A 22,733-nucleotide genomic window follows, 5' to 3' on the forward strand; every position below is an offset into this window, starting at 1 on the left:
TAAATTTATATTTGTACTGAGATCTGAAAACAACTCACTTTTACATGTATTTCACTAACCTTATTTAATCATGATATTATTTTCACAATTACGATCTTTGAAATTACTTCTGGTTTTCTTCCCTATGTTTCATGGTAATTTTCTTATTATAAGGATGATACTGACTTGAATATTTCAGGAATTTTTTTCAAGGATAATTTGTGAAATTATTTCCCATTATAATACATTTTTTTTTAACAATTTCACTTTATTTCAAATACACTATTATTATTTCATAGTATTTTTAAAGGATAAGTTTTTTTCTAATAACTATTCAATAAGTTAACTACCCAGATAGAATTTCACGACAAAGGAAAAAATATCCCCGGGAAATATTTTCCTCCGGATAAAAAAATAACAACAACTACTGTGACATTTTTTCCTCCGGATCAAATTTCACCCGGATATAATTTTGCTTTACATATACACATAAGTGTATATATGTCTCTGGTCTTAACTCTTTCGTGAACAGTGGTGAAAAATACCAAAATATCCGTCTAAAAAGCATATCGGTAATTTTTTGCATACAGCTTTGCACATTCTGGAACTTGGGACTTGCCATTTTTACATGTGAAAAGGGAGGATAAATACTTCATTGTTTATATCAGAGACATATCTAGATAGATATACGTCTGTGTTTTTTTTTTTAATTTATCCAACCCCTTAACTTAAACATTTAAAAATATGACCTTCCCCCTCTGTTATACATACCATAATTTTAACATGCAAAATACTAACCTTTGACACACATGAAATGTAGGAAGTGTGACTTCATAGAGGGTGGTAAAAGGGGGGGGGGGTGCTTGCACGAAGAAAAAAAAAAACGTGAAATAAGACATAATTTCACGTTGAACGTGAAATAATTTCTGTAATGAACGTTACACGAAAAATAAATACTTTTATGTGAACCTATTGTGACTGAATCATTGTCTTCTTGTATATATTAACTCTTTGTTTTACTTGATATTCCCGATTTAGTATACACATTTCTTGACGATCCCTGCCAAGTGTTTGAATTTTATTTGAAAAATACCGAGCACGCAAAATAAGACTTTGAAAATCACGATGCACGTAAAATTAAATAAGCAGAACACGTTGAACGAGGCACCCGTCTTGCACGACTGAACGTCAAATAAAAAAGTAAAACACGTTGAACGTGAAATAAAAAACGGCGATCACGTTGCACGAAAATAACCCTTTACCACCCTCTTCATTAGAGATAAAATTGAACCCCTCTTCAAGTTCCACTTACAGAAAAAAATCTTGATCCCAACTACATTTCGATTAGTCCCCTCTCCCGGGTGAATATGGTAAAATATGAAGATTTTCTACACAAGTCAAAACTTTCATCTCTTACGGTCAGAATATTACGAGCAATAGCTATATAGATTTTTTTAAATTATACACAAAAAGAGTCCTTCATATTCAAATGATTTGGTTAATAAAAAAACAGTTGAACAGCCCCAGGTCACGGAGAACAACAGCTATATACATGGCTTCAATTCGTTTAGATACACAGCTGCAAAATTTGGAATGAACTACCCCAAGTTTTAGAGATAAAAAAAAATTTAAACAATTTTCTAAATTTATTGTCGCCTAAAGTGGTACCTTATGTCGATGCAATACCCGCACATTATTAATGCTATACTTTTTAGTGCTTTTTTTCTGCTTGATGTTCTATAATTGCTTATGTGTTTTAAAGTGCTTTGTATGTTGGCATTATTGATTGTTTATGGTACTTTTAATAGTTCTGCATAGTTTAACATATTTAATTTATTCGTGTCATCTATATCGTAATGTATGCTTCAATGTAATGATTATTTTTGTGTGTAGATCAGTCTTGTGTGTGTAGCTCAGTCTTGTGTGTGTAGCATGCTTGTTTTGTTTTAAATGTTTTGTTTGTAATTATAAGACGGTATAAAAGCTCAATAGCTTTAGAGCTATAATGTTTTCTGTATACTGATTTCGTCTATAAATAAAGCCTTTGAACTTCAAGGGAATTTGGACTTTGACTTTATCTTTTACTCATATGGCATCAGTAAACTTTTCGATGCATATACATGGATTTATCAGAGTTTTAATTTAGTCAAAATGTGTTTATAAAGTGCCAACAATACTGAGTACAATACTTCATCTCTGTTGCATTTTTATGTTGTAGAAGTCACTTTTCGAATTCAAGCGGCATGTAGCTGAACGCTTGAGTAAAATTAATACTAAATCTTTGTGCTCTGACTTGTTTCACAATTTACTATATGGTTTGTAATCAAACAAAAATTTAGTCATTATGATGTTTGAAATACATCTATAGAGAATTTGATACACTATCCTTCTGGTATGTACATATGCAAATGTCAATTCCCGAGCTCTTAATATGCAAATGCACTGCTTCTGCTTTTGCTTCTGTCGGATAATGGCCACAATCAACGAGCTGATTATTATGCCATGACTTAGGTGCGCATACAGACCCCTCCCCCCCATTTGATAATTTAGTTCAACTTTGTCAGCGAGGCTTTAAAGGCCTCGACTGACGGTGCTGATGCTACCCCAGGAGGGAGAGCGTTCCAATCCCTGATCGTTCTCGTGGAAAAAAATAGTATTTCCTGTAATCACTTCTGGATGCTGGAATTTGGAAACTTTTGTCGTGCATGTTCCTCGACAGTCGTGTTGGTTGCATAAAACGACCTTCCTTAGTTACAGCCACTCTGTTGTGTTCTATTTTATAGAGCATATTTAGCCTAGCGTCTTTTCGCCTTTTTTCCAAGAGATGGTCAATCCGGGTGCTCAATCATTTTGCTGACACTTGAGTGATTATGGTGTTTGTTGGAAACATATCTTGCTGCTCGTCTCTGGACCATTTCTAGACGATCTATTTCGGTTTTAAAGTATGGGTCCCATACTTGACTTGCATACTCTATTAATGGTATTGCGAGGCTTTTGTATGCATTTTCTTTGACTGAGGTTGCTACTATGTTTAGATTTCTCTTAAGGAAGCCTATTGTCTTATTGGCTTTATTGCATATGTTATTGATATGATCATTCCACTTCAGTTCGGATGTGAAGGTGCAACCAAGGTATTTCGCACTTTTGACAGGTTCAAGTTTGTGGCCATGCAATGTGTACGAAGTTGGAATGGTGTTGTTTTTGCGGCTGATGGTAAGAACATTGCATTTGTCCGGATGGAAGGACATTTTCCGTTTGACTTTCCATGTTCCCAGTTTGTCTAGGTCGCTCTGGGGGTCGTTTGAATCTTTGTCAGATGAGATGGTAAGATATGCTATTGTGTCACCAGCAGGATTTGATCCCATCTGGCATGTCGTTGATGTAGAACAAGAATAATGCAGGACCAAGTACAGAGCCTTGGGGAACTCCAGATTCTACATCAATATGTTAAGAGCTCTCTCCATCCATTACTACTGCTTGCGTTCGATGGGATCAGAAGCTAGCAATCCATCTATTGGTTTTACCACCGATACCGTAATGTTCTAGTTTGTGAGACTATGATCGACTTTGATAAATGCCTTTGAGAAATCCATTATAAAGAACATCTGTCTGTTTACCTGCACTCATATTTTTAGTGATGTCATCCACGAATTCGATTAGTTGGAGGATTTGTTTTTGATCGGTTATTTATTTTTGTAAACTAAGAGGACATGTTATCTATTTTCTGCACTATTGAAGCAAGATTTTTTATTTTCATTAAAGCAAGGGACTGGTTATTTAAGAATTGAATGCTTCTTTTTGTAAATTTATTGGGGTGTAAAAGCGTTGACCGAAGTACATTTTGTATGAAGCGCGGAAGCGCTTCATTCTAAAAATGTACGCACGGTCAACGCTTTTACAACCCTATAAAGTTACAAAAAGAAGCATTCAATACTTATAATTATACATTTTTTAGCTATGATCATAAAAACACGAATTTTATATATTTTATCATTTAATTCACCTGTGCACTTTATTGTTGGAGCACGTGTTATCATGAATGAAAAGTTGTATTGAGCAATGCAACTGCTTACGGAATAACACGTGATGTGCAGTTAGCCAATCAGAATAACATATCATAATGAAACATACATCTAATGTAATTATTTGTTTTTACAACTATATTTATAATATTCGAAAACATACAATTTTTAAATTATTTGTTTATACATTATAAATAATACATGTATAGTTAAGTCTTCATGTACCATTTAATCAGAATTAATCATTATCCTCTGCAGAAATGAATCTTCTATATTCCCAACTGCATATACATGTATTGCTTCCAGACACTATATTGAAGATTGATTGTATCTAGCCTATTTTAAAAGTATTGGCAAAACATGGTACGCCGAGCGGAGCGAGGCAATTTTTTTTAAAAGGGTTTTGGTGCCACTGAAGGCACAAGAAGCTTTAGAAGAAATGATGCAAAAACATGCTTTTTGGGTGTTCCCTAGACCCTTTCTTATTTTTGGTCTCAAGGCAAAATGTATACATTCAGTGTAAGACTTAAGTTTTTAGGGACAACATTAATAGACCAATATGCATGATAAAGCAAAAATGTAATTCACATAGTTGAAGTCGGGGGCTTCTGTTTTTTAAACTCATGATCAAGTTAATAACAAAATTACTATATTACAAAAGGAATGCAACACTAACAGAATACAGAAGGGCAATCAATGAACAAAAGACAAATAAATAAGAAACATTGATCCTGAAAAATCAGGGGCTACGTTTTAGGGATAACAGAACTTGCTTCTTGCAAGGCACTCGACGTGAAAACAATTTGATATGGAGACAAGCGTTTGGTTTTGAAATTTTCTACATGAGGCATTTGCCTTAATGTACAAAATGTAGTTACGGCCCTGTTAAATAAAAGTGAGGTAAGTGTTGCTGAGAAAACATACCTCAAGTTAAATGAAGCCAATTTACAGACATTTCAAGTATATTTAAATAATATTTATACTTTTATTATTAAACAATTTAGGCAGTGTTTGCCGAAGGCGATTTTTTTTTTAAAAAGATGAATTTATGAAGAATCTGGTGCCAACTCATACTTTCGATTAGACCTGTTGAGTTATTTATTTTCAATACATTGCAAGTCAGGTAATTTATTTTCAAACTACCACAGAACAAACCATTTTTTTTTTGTGATTATCAAGGCTGAGTTATTTATTTTCAAAATCCTCCTCCCCCTCCCTAGAATATCAAATGGTCGTCCCCTTAATGCTGAGTTCACACGTTATTCGAATTCGATTCGCATTAAATAATTCGAATTAGTTTAATTCGCATTACGTCCTAACGTCCATTCTAATTCGAATTACAATGCGCGTCGAATTCGCTTTACTGTCCAAACGACGTTAACTTTTTATTCGTATTAACAAAAGCGTATTTCTAGTGCGAATTGGAATTAGTCAATTCGAATCAATTCGAATTCAAAAAGAAGAGTGTGTGAACGCGATTAGCGAATTCGATTCGCATTCAATTCGAATTAATTGTACGTGTGAATGAAGCATAAGTTATTAACCGACAAATAACATAGGAAATAGGAATACGCAATATAAACACAACCACCCTACTAGCAAGATTTAGTCAGTAGACCAAGAAAGCACAGGAAAATATAAACGGAAGTTAGAAATCGTTTCGGACTTTATTGCAAAAAAAAACGGACGTTTTGACTTACCAGAACATCTGCAACCCCAATCGTAACAGCAAGAACAAAATTAAAGTACATGGAGAAAATTACAAGGAGAATCCACGTAGGTTTTACATGTATCAATTAGAACCGTTATGCCTAAAGGCCATACGATTGAGGATTGAGGAAGTTCCTTCAAATATACCATTCATGCACGGGAATGAATTTGTGACGTCAAATATGATAACAACAACAACAACAACAACAATACTTTATTTTAAGAGGGTTACACAGTTAGCTATATAACTAATCTTCCCTGAGGCCCTCGTAATGAAAAATCAAACAAAACACAAACATATACTAGTACATTGCATACATACATTAGCATAAAAAGTCAAGTGTGATAATAATGTTCAATACAACTTGATAAAATGTGATGAAAAAATAAACATGATGACATGATCAGTTTTTTATATTATTTATACAGCTAGGTTGATTTCAATAAATGATCTGTTATTTTGTATTTGAAAGAATTAATATTTGTAATATTTCTTAACGGTATTGGCAAATTATTCCACAAGAATGGTCCAGAATACATAAAAGATTTTTTGAATAATTCTGTTTTTGGTTTAGGGAGTATGAGGTTTCCTTGAACAGCATTTCTCAAGGGGTACGGATTTCTGTCTGAAACATAATGAAACTTGTTAGTAAGATATGATGGGGCATCATTATTAATACACTTAAATGTCATCACTAACTTATGATATTTTATTCTCTGTTCAACTGTCATCCAGTTTAAGTGTTTGAATAAGGGTGCAGAAGGAGCGAATGGGTCTGTTTCTAGTATTAATCTAGCAGCCCTCTTTTGTAATTTTAATATCCTTTTTAAACCCTCACTGCTACAACTACTCCACACTATACAACAATAATCAATAAGTGGCAAGATATAACCATTATAGAATAATTTTCTGCAGTCTAGATTTAGAAATTTTTTAATCTTTAATAGTAGATATAGTCTAGATGATATTTTTGAGCAGATCAAGTCAATTTGGGTTGTCCATGATAGACTGGCTGTATGTATATTTTCTACCTCCATGTGATGAATTATGAATTTGAATTTTGAATTTGATAGATTTGTTCTTGACACTGGCTATGGTTACATGGAAATGAAAAATATCGTTACGATCATAAAGTATCTTGAGTCTGAAAATGATAACACTGTTTTCCCCAGTTTCAACCATAGGTGCTTGAGGACAGGATCCTGTTATGAGCACCCCATATTCCATCCCCCTTATTATCATAAATCTTAGATTTTTTAATATATCACTTATTTGTACCATATATACTAATATACCATATTTTTCTTTAACTTGATATGCATGTTTACTATCAACGTGAATCTCGACTAGACATTAGTTGATTACTTTCACAATTGACGTGTCATTTTAAAAGGGACACTAGCTACGAGATGTATAAAAATCTAAAGTATGATTTGTTTTTGTTCAATCAATAATAAAAGTGAAATAGTGAAATAATTCTCTTTTAGCAGTCAAAAATTGGAACAATTTTGTCAAATCTAGGAGGTTATATTAGAACATATAACCGGTCAAATTAAGCTAAATAATATTGATATTAAATGAAGTATTCACTTGCAAGTGAATAAGTCGACCTCATTAAATCCGTATTCATGTGAACTTCAATTTAACCCCTTGACTAGAGATGGACAACGCATGCTTTGTACGTGTACTGTTTATTTAAAGGAAAGGAATGTCATCATTGAAAGTGAAACAAATGTAAATCATTTGATGACTGATTCGATCCACTAACAATCTTTCTTCTGCATGAAAAAACGAGGAGAAACATATATTTTTATCCTATAAAATAAAATTAAACAGACCTATAAAAATCCAGCTGCACGTGTTGGCTTAATCTATTTATATCTAATCATTAGTATATTTATGTTTACATCGCTTATATGGTCATCTGAGGTCAACTCGATATTTAATTAAATGGAGTCTTACTCTAGACTAAAATACACACGAAACGAAACTACATATTATTGACCCTATGCTCTGTAAACTGTTTATTTCACACTTTTGATAGTTTGGATAAATGTTTTGCATTGTTATAAATAAAATATGAAAATTTGAGTCAAATTGGTGACCATGAATTGCGTAAATGTAAATCTACTTTTTTCAATATAGTATAGTTTTTTTGTAGTCATGCGGGTCTAGATTGGGGTGGGGGTATATTCTGTAAACATTAAATTTTCACCCCTTATTTCTCTAATCTTTAAAAAATTAAACCCTTTTTCTCTAATCTTCAAAAAAATGACGCCTTTTGTCAATTTTTTTGCCGGTTATTCTCTAGCTAATCTTCATTTTTTTCATTATTCTTTAATCATTTAACCCCATTCAAACCCTCAGTTATATCTTCATTTCAATTAAATCTGGGAAAAGCTTAATTATCAAGGGTAAGACACCATATTTTGGATATTTAAAAGTGGGCAGAAACATAAAATCATGCTGCAGTCTTCCCATAAATTATTTAATTATAGAATGTCAAACTAGGCTGACTGTATTTTAAATTATGCGCCCTCTATCGGCTGATAGCTCTTCGATGAGCGATGGCAGATTGGTGGAAAACAACGGCTGACAATATTCTGGTACGGTATTTAGATGAATCCAGATTTTTTTTCTTCAGTGGAACATCGCGTGAAGGTTACTGTGATCCAATATGGCATCCGCTGTAGTTCAACGAATTGTGCGAGTATGTTTAATGAGTAGAAAATGTATCTTGGGCTGACGAAATGCTAGAAAAATTGATCAAACATTTCGGTCAGGGAAGATGCTTGTTGGTTTCATTCTGAGGGTGTCTGTGTGTTTTCAGAAACATACATTTACAGTGAACTCGTCGTTATTTTCACTTTGACACTTTCCGACTGTTTCTACTAAACACAAAATGAAATACCACACTCTAGTGTTGATAAAATATGAAAAATAGTCAGATGAAATAGATTGATCATGTGTGATGATACTGATAGAAAAGATCTGTAACTATAGTTACCATCAGCTGATTTGTAGCAGTTATTGCTATTGGTAAAAAAAAATCTAAACTATCAATCGCGTTCACTCATAAATCGTCAAAAGAAAAACCACTACTGACCTACCTTATAAGTGATCACACTGTAATAATCCTGACCTTCACATTTTCCAGAATGTTTTTCATTGTAATTCCGCCATCTTCGTTCTATGAGGATAATCTTTGTTTACATGTGAAATTCGTCACTTTCGGAGTTTCCTGTAATATTCATTTCATTGATGTGACAACATTTCCCGCGCTTTATTCAAATTTTCAGAACTTGAACTCCACAGAAACAATTCCTGTAAAACAGTGCCTGATTCCACCATTCAAAATCGTCTTGGAAAATGTGAAGCCTCTGAAGGTCAGGATTATCACAGTGCAATCACTTAAAAGGTAGGGCAGTAGTGGTTTTTCTTTTGGCGATTCATGAATGGAATGTGAAAAACTATATCATGAGTAAACATGGTTGATAGATTCGATTATTTTTACCGATAACCGCTACAAATTTCAGCTGACGGCAACTTTATGCATTATACTTGCTGTAACACTTACAGTAACAACCTTTGTAATTGTTTTTACATGCTCACTGTAATCAGTTTAAACAGTTACATTTATGATTCAAAAGCTAATTAACATGCTGTCTGTATTATCGTAACAAAACTATGATTACTCACTTAATTTATTATGTCCTAGCTTTGATTCAAGGGCACATTAATTAATGTTAGGTGTCAAACAGTCATTTTAGACTACTGTTAGCGTCAAATGGATTAAAATTTTACTGTGATTCGTCAAAATATCCTTATCGTGATTTGTCAGAGGTCCCAAATAATTATCATTGCCATTATTTTTGGAATAAATTAATGTGATTTCGTCAAAATCATTCGATTTTTTTTTATCGTCTAAATACAAGGTTTGAAATTAGCAGGGGCCCGCTCGCCCATGGCCCTAATATTTGGTGTGGGCTACTTAAATTTCTGCTTATCTTGTATAGGACTGTATATCAGGGCTACAAAATTTAAGCTGTGGGCTACAATTAACAGTCTCAAGTTCAATCCCTGAAATAAAAGTACATATTCAGGGCTCACACTACTTCAGAATTATAGGGAGAAGTGACTTCTCTTTTTGAAACTGATTGGGAGAAGTGGTAAGATTTGAAAGAGAAGTGCTCATTCGCGCGGTGCGCTACAATGTTTGGATTTTACAATAGTATAAAGGGCCATATGTAAATAATGTTCTTTTTATGTTGTTCAATTCATATGAGTAAAAAAATACAATAAAAGTAACATTTGAAATTAAAAGTTGTTTAAATTTTACTAAGGTTCTTGTGAGAAACTACCAACTAAATATCTAGCACTAAAAAAAAAAAATTATTTTAAAAAATGTAAAGAAATTATAATATATCAATTACAATTTAATTAAAAATTATCTTGTGTATGAAATTTAGTGTTTCTCAGTAAAAAATATATAAAAGTTATTAAGCTGGGCCATAATATATTGATATTAGTATAATAGTCTCAGAGTTAAGCAACTTTAATCAATACTTTGAAACAATCCATAAAAAATATAGGGAATTATATACACCAATCAATTAGATGTAACCAAAAGTCTCTTAATGCGTGTGGAATGCGTAATTTTTCCCTTTGGGATCAGTATTCTTCTGTCAGCTGTTCCATCCGTGCGTCCGTAGTAATTATTGTAAAAGTACGGATTTCGGTCATAGCTGGTCCGGTTCAGATCCGTAGTTTAGAAATTGGTCAATGGCGGACGAATGCAAGAAAATTTACGAAAATAAACGATGTTTGACAAGTTATTTGGAAAGGAACATGACGGTTTTAATGCAATAAATGGATTAAACATTTACTGGAGGCAACTTTAATCACGTTTAAATGAAGTAACAAACTTATTTTGCACGCTGAAATTTAGGTTGATGTACGTTTTCGAGTAACAAGCACCGGAACTTGCGAAAATGCACGAAGTGATAAAAAGTTGTATTTTTATCAAATAACCTGTTACACACTGCGAAGACAATGCTTCAACCTCTTTTCTAAAGATAATGAATCGTTTATGTCTGAATTTCTTTAATTATCAGTAAAAAATTGATGTTTCATCAACTTGGTAAAAATTGAAAATGTCCGATGACGGAAGCAACTGAAAGCGACTATCGTCAAGAACAGGGCGACTTGTTTTCGCTTTTGGGGGGCGTGGAAAGCGAAGTGAGGGTCGGGAAGGCGACTTCTTCACCCAAGTCGCCTGGTAGCGTGAGCCCTGATATTATCGTCATGCACCAAAAATTATCGTTAACATCAATTGGCAAGAATTTTTACCATTATTCGTCATGAAGGTACCCCATTACTACCCTCATAAAAATGCATTAGTACCATATCTTTTTTGAAAAGGGGATTGGTCCATTGGTAATAAGATAACCCTTTCAACGAAAGGTCAACTTGTAACACTACAAAGTGGTACAGATGGAAACTTGTACGATAAAAAAAATTATGCAATATCCAGATTGTTTTGTGTAATATACAGCATTTATACATGAGAAACTTCTGATGCCACAGATGGCTGTACCATAACAACATGCACTTCTCTATGAAAAATCTACATGGACATGAAATAATCAACAAAAAGATGTATGACATGCTTATTTCTGTTATCAGAACCTTTTGTAGCAGGCTTCCAAGTAGGCCAACTGTAAATTCATGAAATTATTTTGTCTTCTTACTGGGAAATGGCAAATTTTGGCAATTTGTGAAATGGCACTCTACTGTGAATTTCATTATCTGTCTTTTCCGATTATACTTACATATATATGCTTGTTTCCTGCACAAACTGACACCAAGTTTTATGCAAACCCTAAAGTATTTTATTGCATTGCAAAAAAATCATTCAAAAAGTAAGTTTTGAGAGCTTTCTTATTTGACTACAAATCCAATTTCTACTGGAGTGATTACTCAAATTTGAAGATGTATGCATATTGAGTGTAGAACTTGTCAAACATTGAAAATCATAAACCTATCATCATGCAATTGCATGTTCAAATTACCTCATGTATATATAAATTTTTTCTGAATTTTGTTAACATGCAAAAGTGTATATTTTTTGGCCAAAGGACCATTGTGTAGAATGACTTTGAAAAAAATAAACAGTATTTTAATTTTGGTCTGAGCATTTTGATTTACAATTACAGAAAGTGCCATTGAAAAGTTTCAATAAACAGTTTTCCACAACGACAGTTAGAGCTGGATCTCAGGTAAATTTACATTAAGTCATTTGTGTAGAACAGTCTTCATGAAAAACTTTTAAATCAGCAGGCACAGAGCTCAAATTTGGGAAAGTTCAGTTAGATTCTGTTAGCTTAACTTGTAGAGATGATTTTTATGGGCCTCAAAGTCAAAGCAATTTTACATGTCTGGGCTGCTGGGTCTGTGGCTAAGCGTGAAGAGTGGTAGAATAGTATATTTTAAATCCAAATTAGAAAAAAACCCAGCAGTGGTCTTACATCCATCACACATCAGCTTCCTTTTTACCACATATGTTTAGCAGGGGTTACTATTTTATTGTCGAGCCTTCGACTTTAGTCGAAAAAGCGAGACTAAGCGATCCTACATTCCGTCGTCGTCGTCGGCGGCGTCCACAAATATTCACTCTGTGGTTAAAGTTTTTGAAATTTTAATAACTTTCTTAAACTATACTGAATTTCTAACAAACTTGGACAGAAGCTTGTTTATGATCATAAGAAAGTATCCAGAAGTAAATTTTGTAAAAATAAAATTCCATTTTTTCCGTATTTTACTTATAAATGGACTTAGTTTTTCTGCGAGGAAACATTACATTCACTCTGTGGTTAAAGTTTTTAAAATTTTAATAACTTTCATAAACTATCCGTGATTTGTACCAAACTTGGACAGAAGCTTGTTTATGATCATAAGATAGTATCAAGAAGAAAATTTTGTAAAAATAAATTTCCACTTTTCTGTATTTTACTTATAAATGGACTTAGTTTTTTTGCCAGAAAACAAAACATTCACTCTGTGGTTTAAGTTTTTAAAATTTTTACAATGTTCTTAAACTATCCTGGATTTCTACCAAACTTAGACAAAAGCTTATTTCTGATCATAAGATATTATTCAGAAGTAAATTTTGTAAAAAAAAAATTCGCTTTTTCCATATTTTACTTATAAATGGACTTAGTTTTTCTTCCAGTTAACATTACATACAGTCTGCAGTTAAAGTTTATAAAACATTTATTAGATTCATAAACTATCCTGGATTTTTTTACCAAACTTGGAAGCTTCTTTCAATCAAAAGACAGTATCGTGAGGAAAATTTTTATTGATGTTTTTCCTCATTTTTGTTGAGTCTGCGATTAACAGAAAAAGTAGCGAGACACCGGGTTCCGTGGAACCCTTACGAATTTTTAACAAAACCATGAACAAAAAGAAATAGGATATACAAATGTACAGCAACAAAAGACAACCACCAAATTACAGACTCCTAACATGTTTGTAAGCCCTAACCCACACGGCTAATCTTGGACAGTGGTGAAGCAGCTCAACATTACTATAAAATTCAGTTGAAAAGAGCTTTAACTCATTAGAATAATACAAAGCACAAAAGAATAAAGACGTCACTCAAACAAAAGATTTGAGAGTAATTGGCGTTACTGAAAGCTATTTGAAAGCCAATAATAAGTATTAAAAAAATCATCTATCTAAAACTAAGTTATCATTCAGTTCACATCCAATGTTTGCCTGTCATTGACTAACCTTTGTCTGTGCCAAAATTTTAATTAATAATATCTAATTTCAGCACATTCAATTACAAATAAATCTAAATGATTGTTTTTACAGTTAACTGTCAGGGATGCCTTGAATGCTGCTATAGATGAAGAAATCAAAAGAGATGATAAAGTTTTTCTATTGGGAGAGGAAGTTGCATTGTATGATGGTGCCTACAAGGTTCTTTATATATTCTCACAAAATTGAAATCAGTTTGGCCCATTGAAAACTTGCTAATCCAAAATACAATGATATATAAATTAAATGTTTTAATTTTTCCTTGAAAAGTCCTTGTTGTTCCTGATTGAACAGTTATCCTGCATCAATATTATTATGGATAATTGGAATAAATTCTATAGTGTTATAATTTTAAATAGAAACTTCCTTGTAATGTTGAGAACTTCTTTGTAAAACATGTGAAAGAACAGATTATTAGCAGGATAATGGCCTTAGCTGTAAATATCTACATGGCTACTTAAATGTTCTTCTATGTTCCAGTTATTAAAGCTTTATGTTCTACGCATCAATGTTACGATGTACAAACCTGTTTAAACTAGTGAATTTGCCGAAATTGAAAAACTGCCATCATTATAAACCAAAAGAAAAGAAAAAAAGTTTTGATTTATTTTACATTTATTTGTTGTATATGCAATAAATGTATCTGATGTTAGTAGTAGATTGAAAACAACCAAACTTGAAGCTCTAGATTATCAAACATAACTTATTTTATCAAAAGGCATGTGACGTGTACCTAAATATTTTATCCTGTAATTTCTAGAGCGAAACAAAATTCAGCAGATTTCATCTCTCATAGCTGTCTTCTACTACTGGTTCTTTTGTTTATGTAAATGTGATATAAAGAAGATATTTTTCTTCTCTGAAATTTTCTTATTGATTACAGGTTAGCAGAGGATTACACAAGACATATGGAGACAAGAGAGTAATAGATACTCCTATTACTGAGGTTTGTTAAATTTAAAAACAAATTTAAGCTCACCTAGCCAAAACTTTAATTATGACAGGCTTTATTATAAGTCAAACTTAACACAGATAAAGTGCACACAAATACCAGAATTGCTGTCTCAGAGAAATATTTAAATGTTTTTTGGTGTTTTTTTTCATACTTTTTCCATGTAAGGGTAGATAATTAAGAAACTCAGAATGATGTATTGTAAATTCTAAAATTTGTTGTTAAAGTTTTAATGTGGGAAAATGTAACAAAATGTTTTTACATAATCACATAATTAAAGTTTGCATTCATTTCTTTTAATTGAAATTCAGTACACGAAATTCATTCACCAATCTCTTAATAATAAAATTGTTGTTTCTCTAATTTTTGTGCTATTTTCACATTTCCTGACTGGTGTGAGAAAATTATTTCTCCTCACTAGTGAAAAATCAGCAAATGATTAGTCGAAATTTGATTTATATGACGTCAAAATGTTTTGTTTTCTTCTCAATTTTCCTATTGTGATGTCAGGAAAAAAGGCAACCTTGCCTGATGACGTCGCACAAGTTTCTGAAAATCTTTGAAAAAGAATGATTAAAGTCATCAGAGAAACAGATTCTGACACTATAACTCCTGTATTATGATATTTTTCCATTCTCGACAGTTAAATTTAATTATTTTAAATGCTCGGCAAGCCTCGCGCTTTAAATAATAAAATTTAACTGTCTCGAGTGGAGAAATATTGTAATACACTTGTTGCAGTGTAGGAATCTATATTTCTTGTTTCAAATTCAAATTATTAATCCACTGATTAAATTTTACTTTTATACTGCAATTATCAGTTACTGTAAATCAGAAAATAGAAGTTTCACAAATGGGGAAAGTTAATTATTTTGTGTTTCATAATTTTCAGTTTTTCAAAGGAACTTTATTTTACTAACCAATTATATGTAAATTGTTTGGGGTCTTGAATTTCTAGATTTTGAAGTAATTACAATGGGATTAGATAATTGACAAACCCAACATTATTATATTATTCTTGCATATTTGATTTTCAAAATAACAACCTCAATGTCACAAGTTGAGATTTAAAAACAGCAGCTTTGTAAAATGTTAATTTCTACCTTTATTGATGTTTTAGGATTATTTAAATAGACAGTATGTACCTGTATCTTCATGCCTCTATATTGTTTGTTGTATTATTTCATCTAGAAATTTTCTGACATTTTGTTTTGCAGATGGGTTTTGCTGGTATTGCAGTAGGAGCAGCTATGGTAATAAACTAAATAAATCATACATCTTGAATTTATTATTAGTTCAAATATATGAGATAACTCCCCTCATGTTAAGTCTGTTATATTTAAATGCTACAACGGTCCGTATTGACATTTATTCAGGGGAAGCAACCCATCTTAATCTTTATGAACAATTTGATCATTGTACATAAAATAAATTAGTTGATTTTTAAACTTGATAGTAGCATTAACGTGTAAATCAGTTGGGAACCTTAAACTTTACAGCATGCCTTTATTTTTATCACTACATTGGATTAAGCATTATCTGGAAAGTAACAGTAGCTGTTTGTCCTGTTTATTTTTTAATACACCTATGAGCATTCTGATGAGCGTTTACATTTTATAGTAGCAAGAATTATTCTTTTCTAGTACAATATAATTGGAAATAAACACAAAAGCACACAATTTTAATGGTTACGAAATAAGCAATTTGAATGACTATAATTATACATAAAATCAAGATCACTTTATTTACCATCTAACTGTAGATGTTATTTTATTTTTTTCAGGCAGGCTTGAAACCAATATGTGAATTCATGACATTTAATTTCTCCATGCAAGCAATAGATCAGGTATAGTAACTTCTTTAATTTTATTTTCTTCTGTTATTTTTAACAATAATTATCTGTATTTTAATATAAACAGTTACACTTGAAAACCTATAATTATTCTTATGCTTAATAACTGAAAAATTATTCTTATTTTATCTTGTACCTCATTTCAAAATATTTAGATTTTTTTAAAACAAAAAAAAAAAACCGCATAAAACAAAAAAAAAGCACTGTTGATAACTTTAGATAATTTTTCGTTACATGATGTTGAATTTGAAGTTATTCTGAGTTATTGACAAATGATAACAATTCAATTCAAAGATTTATTGTTTGAATAAAGTATATTTAAGCTATAGTATTGAATTATGGCTCAGTCTAGTTAAAATCCTTCCTATACAGGAACAATAAAATAATAATTGTTTTTTAGATATATAACTACTGTTAATTAAATTTATACATCATTTTGTGTCAAAATGGATTCAGGAAAAGCAAGTTTCCCTCATCTGTATAATCAATGTGATCAGATTTATATACTTTTAAATTTCAGGTGATCAACTCAGCAGCTAAAACATTTTATATGTCAGCAGGGCAGGTAAGCTATTATAAGAGAAGGCTCTAGTAACCAGACAAACTAGTAAACAAACAAACATTTTATATGTCAGCAGGGCAGGTAAGCTATTATAAGAGAAGGCTCTAGTAACCAGACAAACTAGTAAACAAACAAAAAATTCTGTGGCTGTTAACTTTTAAGTTTTGTACATTTTTATGCCCCACCTACGATAGTAGAGGGGCATTATGTTTTTATGCCCCACCTACGATAGTAGAGGGGCATTATGTTTTCTGGTCTGTGCGTCCGTCCGTCCGTTCGTTCGTTCAGGTTAAAGTTTTTGGTCAAGGTAGTTTTTGATGAAGTTGAAGTCCAATCAACTTCAAACTTAGTACACATGTTCCCTATGATATGATCTTTCTAATTTAATTGCCAAATTAGACTTTTGACCCCAATTTCACGGTCCACTGAACATAGAAAATAATAGTGCAAGTTTCAGGTTAAAGTTTTTGGTCAAGGTAGTTTTTGATGAAGTTGAAGTCCAATCAACTTCAAACTAAGTACACATGTTCCCTATGATATGATCTTTCTAATTTAATTGCCAAATTAGACTTTTGACCCCAATTTCACGGTCCACTGAACATAGAAAATAATAGTGCAAGTTTCAGGTTAAAGTTTTTGGTCAAGGTAGTTTTTGATGAAGTTGAAGTCCAATCAACTTCAAACTAAGTACACATGTTCCCTATGATATGATCTTTCTAATTTAATTGCCAAATTAAACTTTTGACCCCAATTTCATGGTCCACTGAACATAGAAAATAATAGTGCAAGTTTCAGGTTAAATTTTTGGTCAAGGTAGTTTTTGATGAAGTTGAAGTCCAATCAACTTCAAACTTAGTACACATGTTCCCTATGATATAATCTTTCTAATTTAATTGCCAAATTAGAGTTTTGACCCCAATTTCACGGTCTACTGAACACAGAAAATGATAATGCGAGTGGGGCATCCGTGTACTATGGACACATTCTTGTTATATCATCTATTGAAATTGTTGACAAGAATTGATTTTGTAATGTTATATCATCCATATCAATCTTTTTATATTTTGTTGATTTTGAAAATATTTTTCGACTCTTGCATTCAGGTCTTCAATTAATAACAAGAGAATGTTTTCAAAAGTTACAAGAGGTTGTAGGAAAATGAGAACAGGTGACAGAGTAGTTCTTGCCATGACATCTGTTATTATACATTTGTGAATACAATGTTATATTACTTCTCAAATTTTCACATGTTTACATCAACAAAAAGTTTTAGTTTGCTTTTACACTATATCACACAAAACACTAGAATTAGAATGATATCATTAGTTTGCACTTCTGTCATAGCTCCCAATGAATGATCAGAGAGATATCTTAACAGTCATCATATTGTCTGTACTGTTGTGTATTAGTGAGATCCAATCTCACCTTAAACTATAATTTAAATCGAATTTTCCTAATTGTTTTGACAGGTTCCAGTCCCTATTGTCTTTCGAGGACCAAATGGAGCTGCAGCTGGTGTTGGAGCCCAACATTCACAGTGCTTTGCTTCATGGTACAGTACTTGTCCAGGACTAAAAGTTTTATCCCCATTCTCTTCAGAAGATTGTAAAGGGTTATTAAAAGCAGCAATTAGAGATCCCAACCCAGGTCTGTATGAAGGGAAGTTATCAAAATCTTAATTTTTTGCAGGTAATTGAAAGGTTCTAAAATAGCAATGACTGAAGCTTTAGGATAACAAAGTAAATTTAAAAAGAATCTGTATAATCGCTAAAGAAACAACTCTCCAACAAAGACCAAATGACATAGACATTAACAACTATAGGTCCCCTTATGACCTTTAACAAAGTGTAAAACCTATAATGCATAGATAGCTTTAAAAGACCTGAAATGGCAAATCTGAAACACTTCAAATGAGAAAACTTAATAGCCTGATTAATTAACCAAACAAAAGTATAATATACAGCAACAAATGAAAAACTTAGAATTACAGGCTTCTTACTTTGGACAGGCATATACAGAATGGGTTTAACATGTTTGCTGGACCAACCTCTTCCCTGAAATATACCTGGGACATTGGTTTAACAGTACAACTTAAGAACAAACTATGAAAATCAGTTGAAATGGCTCATACTTAACACACATGGTATATTTTCCACTTGACTTATATCAACCAACAATCAATCAATCAGTTGAAATGGCTTAACTCATTAGATACAAAGCAAATCAAAACCCTGACAAAAACTCAAAAGAGACAAAGTACAGATCTGAGAGTATGCAGTTTCTGAAAGCTAGTTCAAAGCCAATAAAAATTAATAAAAATAATGCATCTTGGGACTAAAGTATCAATCACTACACATCCAGCATACAACAGATTTAGTGTAAAGACTTCATTAAAATCACAGAAAACAATGCCAAAATAGAGGTATTAACAGATTGTAGAATTGTGAACAACAGTAATATTTAGTTTTGTTTAAATTTTCTGATAACAAACAATATTTATATGGATAAAAACAATATTCAAAGATCTAATTACAGTATTGAATTGGTAACATTTTAAAATAAGTTTATCCCAAGGAGTGCTATATTTATTCTGATCGTATCTACATTTACAGGCTTAATAAACAACACTTTAAAATTTTGAATATGCTATCCTGTTTGTCATATGTTTTCTAAGTTGGTGTCAAAGGAACATCACTGCCAAAATAGAAAATTAACAACAAGAAACAAAAAAAAAAACTGATTTTCGTACATTTTAGTGTAGATATTTTTGTGTAAATGGTGTGACTTTTACTTTAAATAACACTGATTTAAGATATTTTTTCTTTCCAGTTGTATTTTTAGAGAATGAGATTATGTATGGAACATCATTTGACATGTCTGATGAAGCTATGTCAGAAGATTTCGTTATTCCTATAGGAAAAGCTAAAATAGAAAGACAAGGTTAGTATTTCATATGTCAGATGGAATCTTGATGCTTAGAGCTGAGGGGGCATTAAGTTTTACCAATGTCAACTGTATATACATACGTCCATACTCCCCAAAGTTGGCTTCTGTTCTCTAACTTTAGTTTGCCTCAACAAAATGTTGTACAGAATGCTTATTACCACAAAACACAGATCAAGTTTGAATTTTGGTGGTGTAACTTTAATCGTTCTAGAGTTTTTCCCCTTTACAAATAGAAAATGCTAAATTTTTCATTCAAGTTCTCAAACTTTAGTTTGCCTCAACCAAATGTTATGAAACTTATACAAAATGGTTATTACCACAAATCACAGATCAATTTTGAATTTATGTAGCATCAATTTAACTGTTTAAGAGTTACACCCTTTACAAATGAAAAAAAAATGCTGAATATTATGTTTCTGTTCTTTAACTTAAGATAGCCTCAACCAAATGTTATGAAACTTATACACAATGCTAATTACTACAAAACTCAGATCAAGAACAAATTTGGGTATTGTCACTTTTAATGTTCTTCGTCACATAACTTTATATGATATGCAAGCATCTTCTGTGTCAAATGGACACACTCCCCATTTATTTATTTGATACTCCATAGCTTCTTTTTCCTGCAATGTTATTGAATGGTTTGTTAATAGCTTATGCTTGTACTCTTTAGGTAACCACATAACATTAGTATCACACAGTAGATATGTAGGACATTGTTTAGAGGCGGCCAATGAATTAGCAGGACAAGGTGTGGAATGTGAGGTAATATTTTTTTTTAACAGAGAAAGATGATGTTTGGTAATTATGCCAGATGGACACAATTAGAATTCACATTGTTTTTCAGAAAAATAAGATCTCGGAGCACATGTGCTAGTAAGATTGTTTAACCCAATTTTTTTTATCCCTGTTCAGAATCACATACTTGCATAATAAATGAGGGCTTTTAATTTCTGAATTTGACATGAAGTATATTTTTTTATTTAGATCTATGAATAAGGCAACAATGGTATCACATGAAAACATGAATTTTGAAGATACTGCCTCATTAAGATGAATATTCATGCCATAAATTTGTATGCTTTGACTTAAAAAATAAATTAGAACTTTGTTTTTAGGTTATAAATTTAAGATCAATTCGTCCAATGGATGAAGAAACAATTGTAAAATCAGTGATGAAAACAAACCATTTAGTAACCGTGGAGGGTGGATGGCCTCAGTGTGGAATTGGATCTGAAATATGTGCCAGAGTGATAGAAAGTAAGTTGTCAGAGTCAATACTCTTATCTTTCTCTTATAAGATGAAAACAACACATTAAAAAACATGTTCAATAATTTTATGCGTTTGAAGAGCTTTTCTGGATTTACATGCATCAAGAATGCTCACAGTTGAATAAATTAAAGCTGAGGATTTGTACAAACTGAAACAGTTGCAGAGCTATATGACAAAAAAATACCTAAGAAATAGCGAAATCCATTTAAAGTCAACTTTGACTGAAGGAGTAGAAACCTTTAAAATTTATAAAAGGACAACTTTAGAAAGGTTTGTTATCAATCATGTCAGTACCAAAGTACTGACTACTAAGCTTATGATACGCTCTGGACTGATAGTCTACAAGCAGAGGTATCTTCCTAGTGCTACAACTTTAAAATGAAAGCAACATGTTAAATAATTTCATGTGTCATAAGTTATTAAACAAATAGAAGCATACAATTAATTTTACTTATTTCATAAATTTTATACTATTACATGAAAATTTTCACAAGAGAGAATTAAATACTGTAAATTCAGAAATTATTGGGAGGTTTTTATTGACAGGAATAATGCGACTGAATGAGATCAAAATAATAAGAACTCACATTCTTATATCTGATACATATATCTGTATGCAGATTTTCCTGATATCACAATAATAATTGCACGCAATAATTACTGAATTTACAGTATGCTTATTTGTTTACAGATAGAAAAAGAATTAATGTTATCATTATTTATACTTTAAATATGTGTTAGAGAAAAAAATCAACCTGAAAATAACTTTATTGAAGTATGTGTGGTACCAATAAATGCTGTAATATAATAATTATTTTGTAGGTCAAGCCTTTAACTACCTTGATGCACCTGTATTACGTGTTACAGGAGCAGACCTACCTACACCATATGCCAAACAGTTAGAAGATAATTCATTTCCTCAAACTCATAACATTGTTGGAGCAGTTAAAAAGTCGCTGAATATATCCTAACAAATACTCATTTTAGGGGATTTTTAACTGTTGTGACTTACTTAGGAAATCAGTTGAAATTGGAGATATAACTTATAATAAAATTGTTTTAGACAGTGACTTCATGTTTTGAAAACATTACTTTTAAATGGCTCAGTGTCTAAAATGAAGTACATTTTATTTTATAAAAGTTCATCTGTTATAGGTTATTTTTTTAGTCAGGTTGATTTCCTGTGGATAAAATTTTATCAAATGTAGCTGTTATTTTTTATTTATGATATATTCTGTTGAATCTCTTGAAGTGATGTATGTAATAAAGTCTTGAAATGATTTTGCTTTCTGTAGAAACCAAGGTATATAAAAGAGCATTATTTAGAGATGTTAGCTGTATGGATAGTTTGTTCCAATCTATTTCCTGTAATCATATACCTTACTTGGCAAAAGGGGGTAGTTGTGGAGGTGGAAGTTTAAAGTGACAATTTTGTCTGCCTATTCTAGGAAAGGTGGATTTGTAAAAATATTTTTGCATCCTTTTGTTAGATGATTTTGTTATCAATCTGCATTGTGTTGATGCAACTCCTTTTCAACCAGTAAATGGATTTAATTTAAACTGCTAGAAATGTTCTGTACCCAATGGCAGTGTGCACCTCATGTTTTATATT

General features: G+C 31.8%; 1 protein-coding gene across 2 annotated transcripts; it reads left to right on the plus strand.

Moving 5' to 3' along the window:
• The first annotated feature begins 8,264 nt into the window (after positions 1-8,264).
• LOC143045033 (pyruvate dehydrogenase E1 component subunit beta, mitochondrial-like) lies at positions 8,265-22,328 on the plus strand. 2 transcript variants are annotated; one of them, XM_076217321.1, is made up of 12 exons: positions 8,265-8,318; positions 11,928-11,990; positions 13,591-13,698; positions 14,420-14,482; positions 15,706-15,741; positions 16,272-16,334; positions 16,861-16,905; positions 18,372-18,549; positions 19,732-19,842; positions 20,522-20,613; positions 20,967-21,108; positions 21,944-22,328. In XM_076217321.1, exons 1-12 carry the CDS (start codon positions 8,280-8,282, stop codon positions 22,090-22,092), a joined length of 1,089 nt encoding a protein of 362 aa, XP_076073436.1. In that variant the 5' UTR covers positions 8,265-8,279; the 3' UTR covers positions 22,093-22,328. The 2 variants fall into 2 exon arrangements, with proteins under 2 accessions (XP_076073436.1, XP_076073445.1); XM_076217330.1 differs by having other exon boundaries at positions 8,283-8,422.
• Positions 22,329-22,733: the final 405 nt, after the last annotated feature.

Source organism: Mytilus galloprovincialis, chromosome 1, assembly GCF_965363235.1.
Source record: "Mytilus galloprovincialis chromosome 1, xbMytGall1.hap1.1, whole genome shotgun sequence".
Classification (NCBI taxonomy): domain Eukaryota; kingdom Metazoa; phylum Mollusca; class Bivalvia; order Mytilida; family Mytilidae; genus Mytilus; species Mytilus galloprovincialis.

Bases quoted from the DNA above. Each gene is read 5' to 3' on its own strand.
- LOC143045033 (XM_076217321.1), top strand. From the start codon at position 8,280: ATGGCAGATTGGTGGAAAACAACGGCTGACAATATTCTG. The intron at 8,319-11,927 runs GTACGGTATTTA...TTACAATTACAG, and splicing joins CAACGGCTGACAATATTCTG to AAAGTGCCATTGAAAAGTTT. The intron at 11,991-13,590 runs GTAAATTTACAT...TTGTTTTTACAG, and splicing joins CAGTTAGAGCTGGATCTCAG to TTAACTGTCAGGGATGCCTT.